This window comes from Phalangium opilio, unplaced genomic scaffold (genome assembly GCF_054372755.1).
Source record: "Phalangium opilio isolate 3A_F unplaced genomic scaffold, DU_Popi_V2 ptg000048l_1, whole genome shotgun sequence".
NCBI classification, from domain to species: Eukaryota; Metazoa; Arthropoda; class Arachnida; order Opiliones; family Phalangiidae; genus Phalangium; species Phalangium opilio.
Window position 1 is genome coordinate 4,882,104 of NW_028324170.1, and position 18,153 is coordinate 4,900,256.

The following is an 18,153-nucleotide window of genomic DNA, read 5'->3' on the forward strand; positions in this document are numbered from 1 at the left end:
GTCGTACTAGGGCGTTCGCCCTCCCGTTTCCCTACAGCTGACGTGGTGTTGGTACGAACCCAATGGTTTCTTCTGCCCTAGCTAGAGATGGACGGACAATCTCTCTGTCCGTCTCATCGTTAATGGGCTCCAACATCTTTCCTAACGACTTAGGGATATCGGTTACGTAAACAAGGATGGCAGTTGGACTAATACTACATTTGAAGCTTATGTCCTCGTCACCATAGCAAGTAAGATATTTTTTATGAAAATAAAATTTGAGTTCCTTACTTTAGACAAAGTAATTACGTAACTAAAGATTATTTAATCTACTTTATATTAACAGAAGTTCACAGGAAATGTTCCATAAGTTTGTTACTGGTTACCGAGAGCCTGAAGTTGGTGAAACGTCATACAAAATTCGTAACGCGACGCCTGGTGAGGCGCTGTAAAAGGCTTGGTACGGACTAAATAGGAAGATGGACTGTATAACCGAGTGTAGTTAATTTCGCAATTAGTTCTCGAACTAATTCAGTAAGTCTCTACTGTTAACTTATGATATTCATGAAATTTTTTTTCAACATATCACGTGACGGCATGTCTTAAAATTGTTAAAGTACGAAAAAATAATATAACCTGAATACCTGATCTTTTAGTGAGGTCAACCGGAGAGGGTTATATTATTTCTTATATACGGTACGTTCGCGATGCATTCTGGGTAAATGCATGGCTGGTTTCAGTTGGCAACGTATTGTATTTAATTAAAGGAAGTGACCTATAATTATAGTTAGAAACGATAATTAAATAAATTAATTAATTTTCTAGGAAGGTATAAACATTCGTCATATTATAAATTAACAGAATCTCAATTAGTTTAGAGAAATAAATCCAATATTTAAATTAATTAATATTCAAAATGTATTATGAAATTTTGCGTTTTGGGGTGAATGATTTGAGGAAAGCAAAATTCATATTTATCTATAATTTAAATTCAATGGCGGGGTTTGATTATAATACGACTGAATAGCGATCTCAGTATCCTTTCTAAAACCTTATTCCTAAGCCTAACCTACAAAAGGAAAGGAATAAGAATTCCCTGATGGGGGGTTTTTTTTTTATGTCTTATGTCCTTAAGGCCCCTTCTGAGAATAAAAAAACAAGCTGGTCGAAAATTCACTCAAAAACTACTTTAACCAAAATCATATTTTCACGTCGATGATCGTTATGAAAAGCTATAAGAATTTTACCCAATGAAGAAAACAAATTTCTCTTTCGTATAAAACAATCGACTCGCGATTTAAGGGGTTAGTTGTTTTATAAATTAATTATAAAGTGTTCAAACTTGAAAAGTTTCCGTTGGAAACATCTCCTACGGAAGTAATCCTATTTCAACAGGGAAAGTGTCTTAATTTGAAGTATCTTTCGAGCTACGGCCTCTGAAAGTTATAGATTTCTAGTTTTAAAACTTATGAACTTAACAGACATTTAATTGTAATTCGAGGTGTTTTTGTTTTGCTTTTTTGACCGTAGAACATTATTTTTTCTTCCGATCCTCTTGAGAACCTCATATCCCATAGAAAATGCTTTTGTTCCTTATATATCATTTTCAAAAAAATTTTAAGTCAAAAAATTATTGAGCTAAATCCAACGTAATACAAATTCTATTCAAGAACTGATGTTGCCTGTCAGCGCCAACAATACCAAAGGCCTTTTCTTTGAAAAGTATAAAGTTAACCCTGTTCCGCCCTTTCTTTCCTACTGAAAGTAAATAAGGTTTCAAGTTGTATGATCTTTTCCCCCTCAATTAAAAGAAGTTCAAGCGTTCGCCGTTGTCAAAAAAACGTCGCTGACCCACAAATGACGTCAAGAAAAAAAAAATAAAGGGGGGTAGTTTCAAAATCAGTGGCATCCGTCGGCCTCTGTTACCAATTATGACACCCCTTAACACCCCCAGCCTAATGGGTCCGCGGCACAACAAAGATTCATCGACAGGTCGTAAAAGCTATTGCCGTCTCCCCAGCCCGTCTATAGCCAATGTATACCAATTCTATGGGGTTTCACATTATATATCACTCCACCGTATTATAACACCCTATGCAGTTTCTGACTTTTTTTCGTCGAAATATGTTCAAGACAACGGGGTGAAATACGAATATCTATAGATAGACCTACATCTTTTCAAGCTCAGAGGCTCAGTATTATTTTTGAAACGAACTGCATCGCTTGTCTGTTTATTTTTGAAAAAACCTTTTCGCTAAAACATAAAAATGGGTAATAGCAAAGGAGCTCTGCGTAATAAGAAAGCTAAAACTAAACGCGCTAAAACGCATAGAAAACTTTTCGCCGAGAGAAAACAATTAGAACTCGAAGAACCGCTTGACCCCCAACTTTCTAGTAAAAACAAAATCATTTCCCCAATACATTTCGTGTCCACATCGACACAGACATGTTACAACTGTTGCAAAACGATTTCTGATTGCGTGTCGTGTTCAGTGATTAGTGATGATTTAGATAATTCAGGCGCGATCTGTTCCGTCGGTCAAAATTCATCAAGAATTCATAGCACGCCAAAATCATCAGCGAAAAGCTTGGCGAGGAGGAGAATCGAAATTTCATCGTAAGTAATTAAAATAAATTTAAATGTAGGCAAGGCTTGTAAAACTAATTAAATCTTTTAGACCGGAAAATAATGATCTCGACAACTACCAGTTAGTCATTGGTAGCCCTTGCAAAGACAATGAAAAGTCAATTATTAAAGGATATAGAATAGTTGAAATAGATTATTTTTTAAATTGGTGTCTCAAGCTAAATTTCGATCATCGGTTGATTTGCACTCTGGGGTATTTTGATTTATTAGAAGAAAAGAGACGTGGCATTCAAAGCACATTCGTGTTCGAATGCATAACTTGTAAAAAACGATTTTTAAAAACATCCGAATCGCCCAATGAAAAAACTATGTCCACCCGAAAGAAAAATGACATAAATTCAAAAGCCGTGTGGGCCACTCTTTCAGTTGGTAACGGATACTCCCAACTTGACGAATGGTTTGGAATAATGGACATTCCATCCATGACTTGGAATAAGTTTTCTGGTCAAGAACGCTTCCTCGAAAAGGTACTAATTCTTACTCCACGCATTGGTTAATTTTAAATTGAAAAACCATTCGTATAATTGCCAAGTATTGGAAAGAATCTTTACTTCGTTCCATGACCGAAGCTGGGAACGACGAAAGGGAGCTAGCTCTTGCCCAAAACCACGTAGACGATGATGGTGTTCCATGTATAACGGTTTATCTTGATGGTGGTTGGTGCAAAAGAAGTTACGGTCATAACTACAACGCCGCCTCTGGCGTGGTAATAATTAAAATACTACAATTAAGAGTAATACTCGCATCATATTTAATCATTTATAAATTTGAAAGGCTTGTATTATTGGACGAGCGACGAAAAAGCTTCTGTTTCTAGGCGTACGTAATAAATATTGCTATGCCTGCGCCTTATCTGCCAACAGAAATGAGACGCCTAAAGAACACCTTTGCTATCGAAACTGGGACAAATCTTCCTCAGCTATGGAAGCCGACATCGTAGTTGAAGGATTTAAATGTAGCGAGGCTATGCACGGTGTTCGGTACCTAAAATTTATAGCTGATGGTGACTCCAGCGTTCAGTGTCGAATAATCGAAAAAGTGCCTTACGGACGCAAAGTGCAAAAACTGGAGTGTGCCAACCACGCGGTTAAAAATTATACTAAGGCACTGCACAAAATTAGCCTCAACACAAAGCTTCCTTGCAATGGTAGAAAAAGGTTGAGAGGTAAAATACACAAACTAACAGCTGCCGCACGGGGAGCAATCACGCACAACTCAAAAGGCGATTCGTCTGTGGCTAACTTACGTCATGACCTACATAATGGACCGGCACACGTATTTGGCGATCATGCTAAATGTCGTCCCTATTTCTGTCAAGGTGACAAAGAAGGAGAAGAAAACATTTTACCCGAGTTAAAGAAGAACGGGATATTCCCGTTTATAATGGCGTCGGTCGATTCCTTGGCCGCGAAGGCTGACCGCCTATACGCCAACGAGACGAGCAATCGAGCCGAGCTATTTATGAGCATCCTAGCCAAAATTAACTCGGGTAAAAGAATTAACTTTTCTCAAAAAGGAAGCTACCAAAGACGATCGTTGCTATCTGGACTCAACTACCAGAAAGGTTCTTCTTGGCACGGAAGTCCGTGGAAGAACGCTATGGGAAAGAGTCCTGGAGCTCATTTCAAAACCTTCATGGAGAAGAGAAAAAGAAAGAGAGAAAATGACAGAAAAAAAGAAGACATTCCAAAAGAGAAACGCAGAAAAGTGATGGCCACTCTACTACCAATTGAAAAAGACTATGGACCTAAAGCGGATACGGTGCCATTAACTCTGGACCAGTTTGAGGCAAAGAAAGCCAGTAGACTGGAGAATTTTCAGGTAGGTCAATTTGGTCAACAATGACCCTAAAGCTTTGGTGGCGTATATGTTTCACGTAAATGTAATATTTCATGTATATTACGTATTCTACAGGTTACAATTTCTGAACAAATTGAAATCGAAAAGATATCCCGCGGTCAACACGCAAACCCAGTCTATGTCGCGCACAGAGAGCATCGCCTTACTGCCTCCACTTTTGGCTTTTGCATGAAACGTAAAACGACCACATCGTGTCACAACCTTGTCAAGAGCATACTGTATAAGCAAACGTTTTCATCAGAGTGTACGGAATACGGAAAAACCAACGAAACTGTGGCAATTAGATGTTTCATGGACAAAACGGGCTATTTTGTTAGACCAAGCGGTCTGTACGTTGACCTGAAACACGGATACCTAGCAGCGAGTCCTGATGGTATGTTAATTTTTTAGGAATGTTTGTTGGTCAGCGGGTTTTTAAAAATATGTCTCGGTTTTACAGGCGTCATAGACGATGAACAAGCTTTGGTTGAAGTGAAAACGGCACCATCAGCAATAGGCCTAAACTTAACTGAGGCCATAAAAAACAAAAAAATAAAATTTTTAAACCTAACAACCGATGAGGACGGGAAAACCAACATTACACTGAAGAGATCACACGCCTATTTTTATCAAATTCAGGGGCAATTAAATATCGCTGATAAAAACAAGTGTTTCTTCGTTGTGTACATAGACGAAAATAACCCAATTTTTGTGGAAGAGATAGAGAGAGATGGGCATTTATGGCAAAACGTAATGCTTCCTAAACTTTGTGCTTTTTTTAACGATTGCCTTTTGCCTGAAATTCTGGACCCACAAATTCCGAAAGGTCAGATTTGTAAAGATCCGCTTTACATAATCGAGGCCCAAAATAAACTGAAACTAAAGAAAGAAGCCTCTAAAAGTGATACTAAGTTGTGAAGTGAAATATCGGGTGTGACGTTTACCTAGACGCGGCTCGAATAATACACATTGAATTATTTTTATTTATATATTACTGAAACTGGCTCAACTTCAAGTTAGGATCTGCAACTATACCAAATTATATTATTTCGTTTGAATCACAGATCGGTGAATCAGCGAAAGTAGTGCTTCAATTTCTCTCGTCCCATATCGTCTAAACATGCAGGATGCTCTATAGTAATTTAGCTTCTCGTTTATTGTAGTAAAACTACTTTCGCTATTCTTGAAAATTAGAAGGAAGAAAGATACTGAATCTATTGATGTTTAGATAAGGCTCCGACGAGCGGGACAACCGGACAAAAGGTGGCCGTGCCCTAGGGGCATGGGGTTGTTAAGAGCTCCCTTTTTATTACTATTCTCTCCCACTTACTTCTTCGCGAAAGTGAACTGCAAGGACTACATAGTATATCAAGTAAAACTGTATATTCCTTGGTAAAAACCTCAAGGTCATCGACGGAGTACCCAAACTCAGAAGGGGCCTTAAAGTTAGGCGCGCGGCAGCTCGTCTAGTTATTTGTCTCAATTTTCGACTCAGTATCATCTAAAATCCAGGCGCCCCATCCGAGGATGAGTATCGTATAGGGAAGGATGTGGTAGACGTTTCTTCCGAATTAAGAGTGTCTTTTTATCCCCTCTCTCACTCTCTCTTTCTCTGTTTCGCAGGCTAAAAGATCTTTTAGAGTCATTAGGGTCGCCCGGAGATGGAAGAAATAACCACCACCCACTTTTCATCCCGCTCTCGCGCCTCCTCTTTCCAGCCTCTCACAATCCCTGGTAGAGAATAGCTGAGAATCACGTCTCTTTTACCAAAGATTTTTGGGGACTCTTTAACCGGGATGAAGGAGTTTTTGCCCCCCTCTCTTTTTGCTTTTGCCATCAGAAGACAGCCGTCATTTTAGAATCATTAGTGGCGTGTTAGAATGCTAGCTTTGTTTCCTTTTTCTCCCTCCTCGGATTGCTTGTACCATTGTCTTAGAAGGGAAGATGAAATATTGAATTCGAGATTCATACAAACCTGGAAAACAGGGAAATCCTGGAATACTCGGGAAAATAAATAGTTGACAATTTCTTTTTTTGTAAACTCAGGGAAATTTAGAATTTTTTAGTTAATTCAAGGAAATTTGAGTAAGTTTGCTCTGAAGTTAAAAGGGGTTGCTTGAACTTTTAAAAACTACTCCCGTTGATTTTACTCCACTTCAAAACTCATTTGAACCCTGTTTTAGTCAAATGGTCATTACTTGGATGTGTATACGCGGTGTAGCGGTTATGTCATCAACTGGAATGCCTCAAGTTCGAGGCCGCATGGGTGCAGTGAAGTTTTTAATGCTTGTAAGCTCACAACTATAGTAGCTGAAATAGCGTTCAACAGCGTGCATGTGTCTATGGCGCAGATGGTAGCAACCGTAAATGCAATAGCGTCGCTAATGTTTGAATTTTATTTGAAAGTTATTGTAAGAAATTATTAAATTTTGCATGATTGGTTCATGGGAATATGTGTAGAGGCTCATTACTCTGGTTCTACTAGGCATACGAGGATGTCCTTTGAGTATGTTATAGTCGTATTTGCCCCCATCCAACCATACTAAAAACTTGGGGATCGAGCAAACAGGGGCCTAGTAATTAAGGGATATGTTCATAACCATACCCTCCATAGGAATAGCCTTACTTTGGAGGCTCATAAGATGGAGACAAGAGTGAGGGTCCAAGATGCATTCTCTAGATTAAAACTAATACGTACAAAGGCGGGGGCATTGATACTCGGTACATTTCACTACCGGCCTTCGTATCTACTGTTTCTAATTCAACCAAACGTAACGGACCCAAGTGGAACGAACATAAGACATAATCTATGAAGCGGTCATCACTTTAAACCAGGCCAATCATCTTCCATCTCCTCAATGCATCCATCCAAGAAAAGTACGGACCAAAGATGTTAGAAAGAACAATAAAAATAAATAAAAAATAGTACCAGGAAAGGGGGGAGAAGAGGAGGGTTATACTATAAAACAGACAGAATATAATTCATAACGCTAGACCCCCAAACCCCACCCCGAAAGACCCCAAAGGAACGGCCAAGAAGAAATAAGAAGGTTCTATTTATATGACCGTATATAACGCGTTTCCCAGTTAAAGCTTTAATATATTTAAGAGGCTAAGCCTTGCCAAAGCTATTCTAGCTGCGGGCCCCAACTATATTAATAACAATAAGCGAGGCCCCAACGTCATAAATGAACACTACATAAAGACCCCCCCGTACCTACCCCCCAAAGCACGCAAAGTCAAGACTCTCGGTAACCCCCCCCCTCCTTTCTCTAAATCAAGGATTTGCCAAATAGGCTGCAATTCCATTTAGTTGATTGAAGTTTTATTCCCTCCCCGCCCAGTTCCATCCCCCATTGACGTATTTTAAGCCTAAAGGCCCCAGGGGGGTCAGGGGACGATCCTCCCTGTTGGGATGATACGGATGTATTCCCGTTAAGGTCATAAGAGCAAGTATAAGGACTGGGGGAGGGGGGATGTATTCAGCCTATCTAGCTTTTAGGAGGGTTGATTAAATTTTGCCACTCGCCCGTTTGCTTCGGCTCCATCTCAGCCTCCACGGGATGCGGGTGGGGGGAGGGGAGCGCGGGCCAAAGATGGGATCATGAGAGGATGGAGGGATACGCTCAATTGCAGCCTTTGCTCTTAATATTACGCAAGAAGCAAAGGCCCTAACGCTTTTCACGTCGTTTCAACACGCTATATACTATATCCCACTGTTTATTTAACTCTAAAAATGGATAGCTCTCCCGGCAGCTAGTACGCGTCAAAATATAAAACGTGATATCAAGGTTTTAAATTTAATTTTGGTTCCGAGTTTCGTTTTAATTTAATTTTTGGTTGCGCATTGAAGAGTGGGGTTTATAGAAGTATACAATTTGGTCTACTTGAAAATAGGTTATTATTTCATAGGGGTTTTTTTATTCTTAACATTACATTAAAAGAACTGCCTTTTTCCAAATATAAAAGGAAAAATATTAAACAAAAATAAATGAGCTCTTATAATAAAATAATTTGGATTTAATTAGTCTTAAAAATAATCAAGGACTACTGCCTCGCCATCCGCCATTGGTTAAGTGGCGTCTGCTAGCAGGAACCACGCACGGGATTAGTTGAATTCTCACAGGCTGAGAGAGGTAAAGGTCTTGCATGGCTCGGTCTAGCAGACGCCAGTGAAGCATTAACGTCATACTTATCGCTGTTACGTTCCTCTTTGGGATATTAGCCAAATTAGACAATTTTACAGAGGAAATACATGTCAAACTGGCGAAAGTATATAATTTAATGTCGTGTTTACGAGTTTTATGGGCCTATTTTGGGGGGAGATACGTGTTATATGGTGAGAAGATGAGGTGAAATTCGTGTAAAAATGTCCGGGAGAAACATTTCCCACGGGAAGTAAGAACCATTAGACAAAAATCAAAACAAAAAAAAAGTTACATCCCGAAAGATTCACTATAAAGAGTATCTAATTGAGGAATGATTTTTCCCTAGAGTTAACTAATTATTATCTGGCAATAATTATCATGGAAATGAGGCTAGTTATTTTGATTAATCGTGTTTAATATCAAATCTGTCGGTGATATCTTTCGATGACGATTAATGGTATGGCGCGCGCGCCTTAACAGGTCGTAGGTACAAATGAGTTTATATCGTATATGGCTTGGCTAGAGGTTATAATGTCTCATTAGGTTGACTTAAAGCGAATCCATTAGAGTTTGCCCGGTAATAGCTCGAATCATTAGAGAAAGGGTTGGGGGCGTGTGTTGGAGGAATGAAGTTCATCGGGTGCAGCCAGCAAGAGCGGGCTTGGGTTTTGGCGCGGCGGTTGTCTCGATATATAGACCGATAACGATATTTCCATGAGGCGATAGTAAGCGGTCATTAAGAATATAATTGGCCGACCGAGAATCATTAGTAGCCGCTCGCCTCGCTTAAAAAATGCCCATTAAAAGACGCTTTCATCCTAGTTGCTTGCTATACCTAGTTTGGTGCGACGATATTACGAAAGAATCGCTTTAGGAAAGGGTGTATTGGGAACGCGGGGCACACCGAGTATTGGATGCTAATAAAACATCCATTTGTTCAGTAGATTATCCTAATCGGAAAACCACCACCGAAAGTTGCTCCTATATACCGATCGGCCCATGCACCAGCTATTATTTTCTGTTTAGCGTAGCAGTATCTCGGAGCTAGTCTTTTCAGGAAGGATGATGCTTTGTGGATGATATTAAGCTTCATACCGGTTTCGATACTATGCACTATACGTTTATAGTTCTTGGGTTTCTGATAAGTTTGACATGAACTTTCTTTTTCTTTACCAAAGGTGGCACATTACTGTGTTTTGGGGTTTGAAAACTGCATGTGGTTTTTTTATAAACTTTTAAATTCATCCCTAAAACACTCTTAAAATCATAACTTGAAAACAGTGGCCCTTAGGGCAATCAAAATGGAGAGAGAAGTTACATTTTCGACTCATAATCGTACACCCAAAGAACATCCCCCGTAATTTAAACCAGCCTTATCAGAAACACCCCGTATATTGGACTCAAAGGGTTAAAATATGACCGAAGATGACAACTGATACGTTATTAGTTCTTGTATGGCTACTTAATTATAACTAATTTAAATTTAAGTGCAACTAACGCTTTATACACAAAAGTTAACTTAAGTAAAGCCTTTTGGCTAAATTTAGGCTAAGTAAATTCCTAATCTTCGATTATACATTTTTCCTTAAAAAACAATAACAAACAAGAGGGGAAAAAAGCGTATTTAAACGAAGTCATATCCAATGTGCATTCTATATGATTCTTCGGTTAAAGTTTTAACCTTTCAGGAGGGTTACAGCCAGTGAGTCCCCTACACACAGAAACGATCCTACAGCTCCATCCTCATCCTTTCTAGCGATCTATATTAATCCATTTTCGGGTATAACAGGAGCGCCCGCTGCGAGTGACGTCTCTATTGGAAAGCTTCCGTCGCATTTCCCCCTCCTCCTATCATATTAGTCCTTTGTCAGCGTGTCTTAACTTTTAATCCGGATTAAAGCTATTTGTACTTGATTAACTCTTTGTGTAAAGATGAGATTAAACTATAGAGAGCTGCGCGCGGGAGGAGGGCAACTTTTCATTGAAATGCTTGGATCGTAATTCAGGATTTTTGGGATTAAATTATACGAAAACTTCCTTCCAGCGTTTATTTCTTCCTTCCTTCTCTATATGCTTGCCCCCCTCCCTCTCTTCATGAATATCATCTAGCTCTATAACTAGAATCGTTAACGTTTTTGGAAATGGGATCATATAATCTGATCATAGGGGTCATCAACTAAGGTTTTGTGTATTTGTAATTCGGTTACGAGTGTATGGTTTTCTTCTTATATTTTATTTACTTTTTAAATCGACTGATTAAGATGTATTTTTTGCGCCGTTTTATATGAAACCTAGAGCGATTACTCTATAGAATGTCTAGTTTAAGGTGGTACCTTCAATGTTTCTCTAAGTACTTCTAAACAAAAGATATGGCTTGTAAAAGACTAAGTCAAAATAAAAGAAGTAACAAAATATTTAATTTCTTTCTTTTTGGTTAACTTCATTTCACTGCAGGGACATTATTTTTAATACGTGATTAATGATACTCGGAGCAATTACTGTGCGAAATCTCTAGTTTAAGGTGGTACCTTCAATTTTCCTTTATACCTTACAGAACAAAAGATATATGACAGCCCTTATAATTTAAATTTGTTACATCATCTTTATACTTTAGAGACGACCCCTGATGGTGCATGGGTATAATAATATTCAGTCGAAAATGTAGCGTTTGGCCGGGAAAAGAGTGGCAATCTGAAGAGTAAACAGGGGGGCCCGAGAGATCCGCTCAATTTGTTCTCTCTCTCTCTCTTTCGTTTTTGACCCTCTAGTGGCGGACTGGCGGCGGAAGCGATAGAGAGGGAAGGCCTCGATGGGCTCTCGCTTGGTTGCCCGCTAAATGCCGCGGAAATGTCGTTTATAGCGACACCCTCCCTTTTATATCCCGGATAGGGAACTTAAGAGAACTCCGAACGCCGCCGCTCCGTCCTTTTGCCAACTAATTGATTGCCTTTTTAATCCCCCAAACCGGGCACCACCATCACCACCACTCTCTCTCTCATTCTCTCTTTCAAAGATATAGTTCTCTTACAATCGAGATTATTTAATTTTCATAATTCAAGATTCCCCCCCCCCCTTTCTCTCTCTTTTCAAATGTCTCTAAATAATTTTTGTGACTTAAAACCTGCAATAAACTAAACAACACACTGGGTATGCATTAATTCCGAGCAGAGATGAAAATAAAAACTTTATCTTAATAAATATACACGCACTCGATCTGTCAGAAACGATAAAATTCGAAGAGATGCTAAATCAACATTGATTCCCTTTTGAAGAAGAAAACTAGATTCGTTCTTAGGCATGCAGGAAAACACGGTTCGAATAATCACGAGAACTAACATACAAGAAATTTAAAAATAAAATTGGATTTTTTTTCTTCTACAGTATATACCTAGATGTAAGTAAAAGAATTTAACCTTTTTTGATTGGAGTAGTATGATGCAAAATAGAGATTCGTTAAAGAGAGAGTGATAAGCCTAACTTCACAATTAAGCCTATAATAGTAGGCTAACCCTAATGCGAACGAATATTTTTAGAAAATGATGGCCAAGGCTTACATACATTTAACATAAGCCTAAGTGTCTCAACCTAATCTGCGAAGCCTATTTTCAATCTAGCCTACCAGTAAAAGCAGTTAACACTAACATCCCTAGGATTACTTTAAAAGTGTTGCCTAAGTTTCTAAGCCTAACGCCAATCATGACAAAGGCTTACTTACCTTAAGCCTAAACTTGAAAAAAAAAAAAAGAAAAAAAAAACTCCAACAGTGAAATCAGATAACCCTAACGTTAATCACGACCAAGGCTTACCTTGCCTAATAGTAAAACCAGTTCACAGCGTAACTTCCCAAGGATTGCCCCATTTTCTAAGCCTACCGTCAATCACAACAAAGGCTTACCTACCTTAAGCCTAACTTTAAAAAAACCTAACAGTAAAATCAGTTAACCCCAACCTTAATCACGACCAAGGCATAGCCTAATAATAAAAGAAGCTAACCCTAACATCACTTTAAACTGAAGCCTAAATTTTAAAAAACCCTAAAAATTGATTAAGTTCACCATCTCTTTGCGCCTAGAAAGGGTCACCTGACAGCGCGAGAGAGGATGGAGATGCGAAAGAAAATCTCAAGTGGTAGGGGGGGAAGAATTTGAAGAGGAAAGAGAAAAGAAAAGGGTTATTACTGAATAGGGAAGAAGAAAAAGACGACGTACAAAAGTCCTGAATAAATCATGGCGGAATATTTCCGTCTCTCGCAATTGGCAATGGCAGCTGAAACAGACACGGTAGTCACTCCACCCCATCTCCCTTTCTCCCAGGACCCGCATAGCTTCTAGGTCCCTATGATATGGATATATTCGGTGAAATTCTATTCCGAAGCTCTCCGATTTGCAATGATAAATTTTTTTATCGATATCGCAGCCAGCCAGTGTAACGCCCTCTTGTCTTCGTTAAAACAAAGAAAGATAGCGCGAAACTCTTCAGTTACATTAGAGGATCTCCTTGAGCTCTCGGAGCTGCATGTTGAAATTGACGAAAATAGAATCTAAAATGCAAAAAGATAAAGGGTTGCCAACCACAATTTGAATTTTCAGATTCAAATTCCAGTCTGACTTTGCAGCTGACTATTTCCTGTGATTTACTCTGATATTTTTAGGTCAAAATATGTCAATCTTATAACAGTGTACATTGTGTAAAATAAATCAAATTCAGGTTATATTTAAAAACGCATCCAATTCAGTGAATATGATCCATTTTTTAGAAATTACCTGATATTTCCCTGACCACTTTTGCCATCTTTTTTTGAAATTGACAGAAATTTCCCTGATCTTTCTGGATTATTTTAAAAAATTCCTGACATTTCTGGATTATTTTTGAAATTAACAGACATTTCCCTGACATTTCTGGATTATTTTTGAAATTAACAGACATTTCTGGATTATTTATGAAATTAACAGACATTTCCCAGACATTTCTGGATTATTTATGAAATTAACAGACATTTCCCTGACATTTCTGGATTATTTTTAAAAATTCCTGACATTTCCCTGACCTATTTACCCCATTTTTCAAAAAATACCTGACAAATATCCAATTTTAAAATTTCAATTAAAAAAAAGGAAGTAGCCGAATTACAGGGGCAAAACTGTCCATGTTAATCCTACGAGCCCCTGTAGAAGTGTTTAACACTGTAATACACCGATGTTCTCGGAAAAGCCACCATACAGGGGCAACGAGTAACTGCATTTCAAATCCGAACGCATCTAGCCAAGAGCCATCTCATTCTCTCTCTCTCTCTAGGATCTCATCCCTCGAGCGCACGAGGTCTTTCGCTCCTCCCTAGAAACCAGTTGTCTACGTAACTACGTCTATCGGAGCAGCCGTCATCTTTCCTATTGGTTGAAATCGTCCCTTCCTCTCTTCATATATATATTCCCAATATAGCAAGCAGCTAAGCCTAAATTATATATTATTTTTTTTTCTTTAGGGTTGGGTTGTATATAGTTAAAATCACAGCTTTCTCGTAAATTATTTGTCATTAAACCAAGGGATGCTCTTCGTTTTATTATATTTTTTTCTCTCTCTTCATAAGAGGCTCTGTATCAAAAGATGATTGTATTTTTCTCTCCCCAATCTCCTCTATCTTAGTATAACAAAGTTTTTCTCGGATCCCCTTTATTGGTTTGGGCCCGAAATAAAAAAATACGTAGTAAAAATCTTAGGCGCGAAAATCTGCTACCTTGATTTGATTTATTTTATCATCTTCCGCCCCCCCCCCTCGCCCCGGCACATTCTTAAGCCAAAAGTTTTTATATTTTATTTATGACTCATAAAATAAAAATATATTTTAAAACCCTTCCTAGCTTATTTTTGCTTTATTTCGAAGTGTCTCGAAAAGTAGTTTATGTTTGAAGATTATATTGGTAAGCTGACTGACATTTTCCATGCAATTGTTGCCAAAAATAATACTAGGAACTAATTTGAGATAATAAAGGGATGATGAAGTTGCAGTTGTTTTACATGATTAACCGTGATATTAAAATAAATTAAAGAAAGACCAATCTTAATTTGTCTATCTGATAGTAACGATCGAACCTTATAAACAAAACATGGGATGATAAAGTGAATTAAGATGAAGTTATAGTTAGTTGTTTTAATTAATTAACAGCGTAAATAATTAACTAATAATAAGAAAGACTACTCTTAATCTGTCTATCTGATAGTAACGATTGAACCTTATAAACAAAACATGGGATAATAAAGGGAATTAAGATGAAGGTTTTTAAATAACTAACCGCGTAATTAACTAATAATAAGAAAGACTACTCTTAATGATCTGTCTATCTGATAGTAACGATCGAACCTTATAAACAAAAACATGAGATAATAAAGGGAAGATGAAGTTACAGTTGTTTTAATTAATTATATTCATAATGAACAAATAAAAGTAAGACCCATATTAATACGCCTATCTGATAGTAAACAAATAATAAGAAAAACTATTCTTAATCTGTCTATCTGATAGTAACGATCGAACCTTATAAACAAAACATGGGATAATAAAGGGAAGATGAAGTTACAGTTGTTTTAATTAATTATCTTCATAATTAACACATAAAAGAAAGACCCATATTAATACGCCTATCTGATAGTAAACAAATAACAAGAAATACTACTCTTAATCTGTCTATCTGATAGTAACGATATAACCTTACAAACAAAACATGGGATAATAAAGGGAAGATGAAGTTACAGTTGTTTTAACTAATTAACTCCATAATAAACACGTAATAAGAAAGACCCATCTTAATTAATCCGTCTATCTGATAGTAACGTTCGAACCTTACATAACGTGACAAGAAACCATGACCCCTTTATACTCCTAGCTAGATTCCATGGAGTCTTCTAGTTTTCATATTTCTTGATAAATCGTACATTATTTCTCGAAGTTGCGCCATAGAAGAGTCTTCGGGAAACGTCTCCATCAATCTCCGTCGACTCTAGAAGGATATCGGACGCATTGGGCCGTGAGAGAACTAGTTTTCCTGGAAAACTCTTTGGACCGTTGAGGCCCAACCAGGGACCCCCTTAGATTCGGAAATTTTTGGCCCAAGACCCCAGCCAGCGAGCGAGCGAGTGAGAGCGTTGGGGTCCATTCCATTTGCACATTTTCACGGTGTCCACCCAACCAAATCTTGAAGAAACGATACCGTCCCGTTTTTTGACACTCCATTACATAGCGCTTACACTTCTTGAAAAGTAGACCAAAAACCTCCTTCGCAAAAAAATAGACTTCCATTCCTTCCCTCCCCCCTCTCCGTCGCGATGTGCTATGAATTTTAGGGTTAACTTATATATGAAACTTTATTATTAATAATCTAACGTCACGCGGCCAAATATTTCTCAGAGAGGACCAGAACGTTTGGGAAATAAAGATGATTAAATATCGTGGCGTGGTGTGGTGTGGTGCATGGTTCCCCCCACCCCAAAAAAAGGTTCAACTTATTGACTACAAAAAGGCCCTGTTCGCCTTGATCTGACTGAGTGGGATGCTTCTAGCTTCGATATGAGGAATTCAGGGTTCATACGACTTTTCGAAAACCGATTTCCCTTGTTTTGCATATATTTCCCTGTGTTTTCCAGGTTTTTCCCCATATATTTCCCTGTGTTTTCCGGGTTTTTCCCCATATATTTCCCTGTGTTTTCCAGGTTTTTCCCCATAAATTTCCCAGTGTTTTCCAGGTTTTTCCCCATAAATTTACCAGTGTTTTCCCCATGAATTTTCCAGTGTTTTCCAGGTTTTTCCCCATAAATTTCCCAGTGTTTCCCCATAAAATTTCCCAGTGTTTTCCAGGTTTTTCCCCATATATTTCCCTGACTTTTCCAGGTTTTTTCCCCATATACGGAGTACAACGGGAGTGGTTTTTAAAATTGAAACAACCCCTTCAAACCAAACGTACTCAAACCTCACAGATTTCCCTGATTTTTTCAAAAAATTTTCCTCGAGTTTTTTGTCAACTATTTATTTCCCTGTTTTCCAGGTCTGTTTGAACCCTGGAGGATAGGCCTAAGTTTTTGTGTGCGAACTTTACCTGTCTACAGTTACGATACCTGGTTGCTGGTATCTTTGATTCGGAAAAGAAACAATATCTACAAATAGTGTAGAAGAGATCAAAATGAAACAATTGTCCCTCTCAGACAGTAGAGTCTGTAGTGAAGAGTATCGATTATTTTCGTCGGCAGTACCGCGATTCTCAGGTGATACAATAAGTGCTGGTTTGATCTTTTCCATACTGTACACATATATATTTTTTCTAATATGAAGTATTTCTCTATATTGAATATCTGAGGTGTCCGTGTGCAGACTTTCTTATCTCTGATATTGGATTTGTTGTCTAGAATATAAGATATATATATTTCTTATATTGTTCTAGGGGACTATACAGAGTGTTATTGTTAAGTCTGCATCCATAAATTAAGGGGGATTTTCTTTGGGTACACGATTTTGAGTCGAAAATGTAACTTCTAGCTCAATTTTGATTGCCCTAAAGGGACACTGTTTTCAAGTTAAGATTGGATGGAGTATTTTACGAATGACCCCTTAAATTTGATTAAGAAACTGAAAGAAAATGATTTCTAATTGAATTAAGGGGTCATTCCTAAAACACCGAAAACAGTGTCCCCTAGGGCAAAATGGAGATAGAAGTTACATTTTCGACTCAAAATCGTGCACCCAAAAGAACTTCCCCCTTAATTTATGGATGCAGACTTATGAGAAACACCCTGTACGTATCCTAAATTGTTCTAGGGGACTATATAAATAGCTGGCTTCGTATGAAATTTCCAAAAAGCAATTTCTCTGTTATTTTCAAGAGTATACTTTTCAAGATAAATTTATAGGGGTGTATAGTTTGGTATTAAATTAAAGAATTAGAGTTTATAATCTAAAATAGCAGAGGTTTTCAAACTAATTAAATAAATGCCTGAATTCAGGCGCGCAGAAGGAACACCTAATCATAAAAATCCAATGATACTCAGATAAAATTAATACGAAAATCTAGCAAAGGAGTGTTAAATTCTTTATCCTAAAAAACTCGTCTTTATACTGCATTTTAACGACATTAACATAGCAGTTAAAACGAAATCTCGTTAAAAAAATTCCATTTTATCATCATGCCTTATAGTTTTATTAGCTATTAACGTAGATAAGTTCTTTGATAGTCGTTTATGTTCGGTGACATTTTTTTTGCATATAGTCTCTTAGTACCTTGTTAATAAGGTACCACGGATGTTACAGTGACGAAAAACTACGTCCTCCCGAGAACGTTTCTCTGCTGAAATGAAACTCCCTGACTTTACTTCACTTCCTATGAAATTTCCTGACTTTACTTCACTTCCTATGAATTTCCCTGACTTTATTTCACTTCCTATAAAATTCCCTGACTTTATTTCACTTCCTATAAAATTCCATGACTGCATTTCCCTGACTTTATTTCACTTCCTATAAAATTCCCTGACTGCATTTCCCTGACTTTATTTCACTTC

The 18,153-nt window shown here is 37.8% G+C and overlaps 2 protein-coding genes across 4 annotated transcripts in view; one reads left to right on the forward strand and one right to left on the reverse strand.

The window, feature by feature from the left end:
* LOC149673876 (protein SERAC1) overlaps positions 1–18,153 on the reverse strand; it is a 164,211-nt gene that overhangs the window by 22,684 nt on the left and 123,374 nt on the right. The gene's annotated exons all lie outside the window — the stretch shown is intronic.
* On the forward strand, positions 1,111–5,905 carry LOC149673882 (uncharacterized). Its single transcript, XM_089839639.1, has 6 exons — positions 1,111–2,596; positions 2,658–3,093; positions 3,159–3,332; positions 3,401–4,447; positions 4,541–4,859; positions 4,926–5,905. Exons 1-6 carry the CDS (start codon positions 2,247–2,249, stop codon positions 5,381–5,383), a joined length of 2,784 nt encoding a protein of 927 aa, XP_089695765.1. The 5' UTR covers positions 1,111–2,246; the 3' UTR covers positions 5,384–5,905.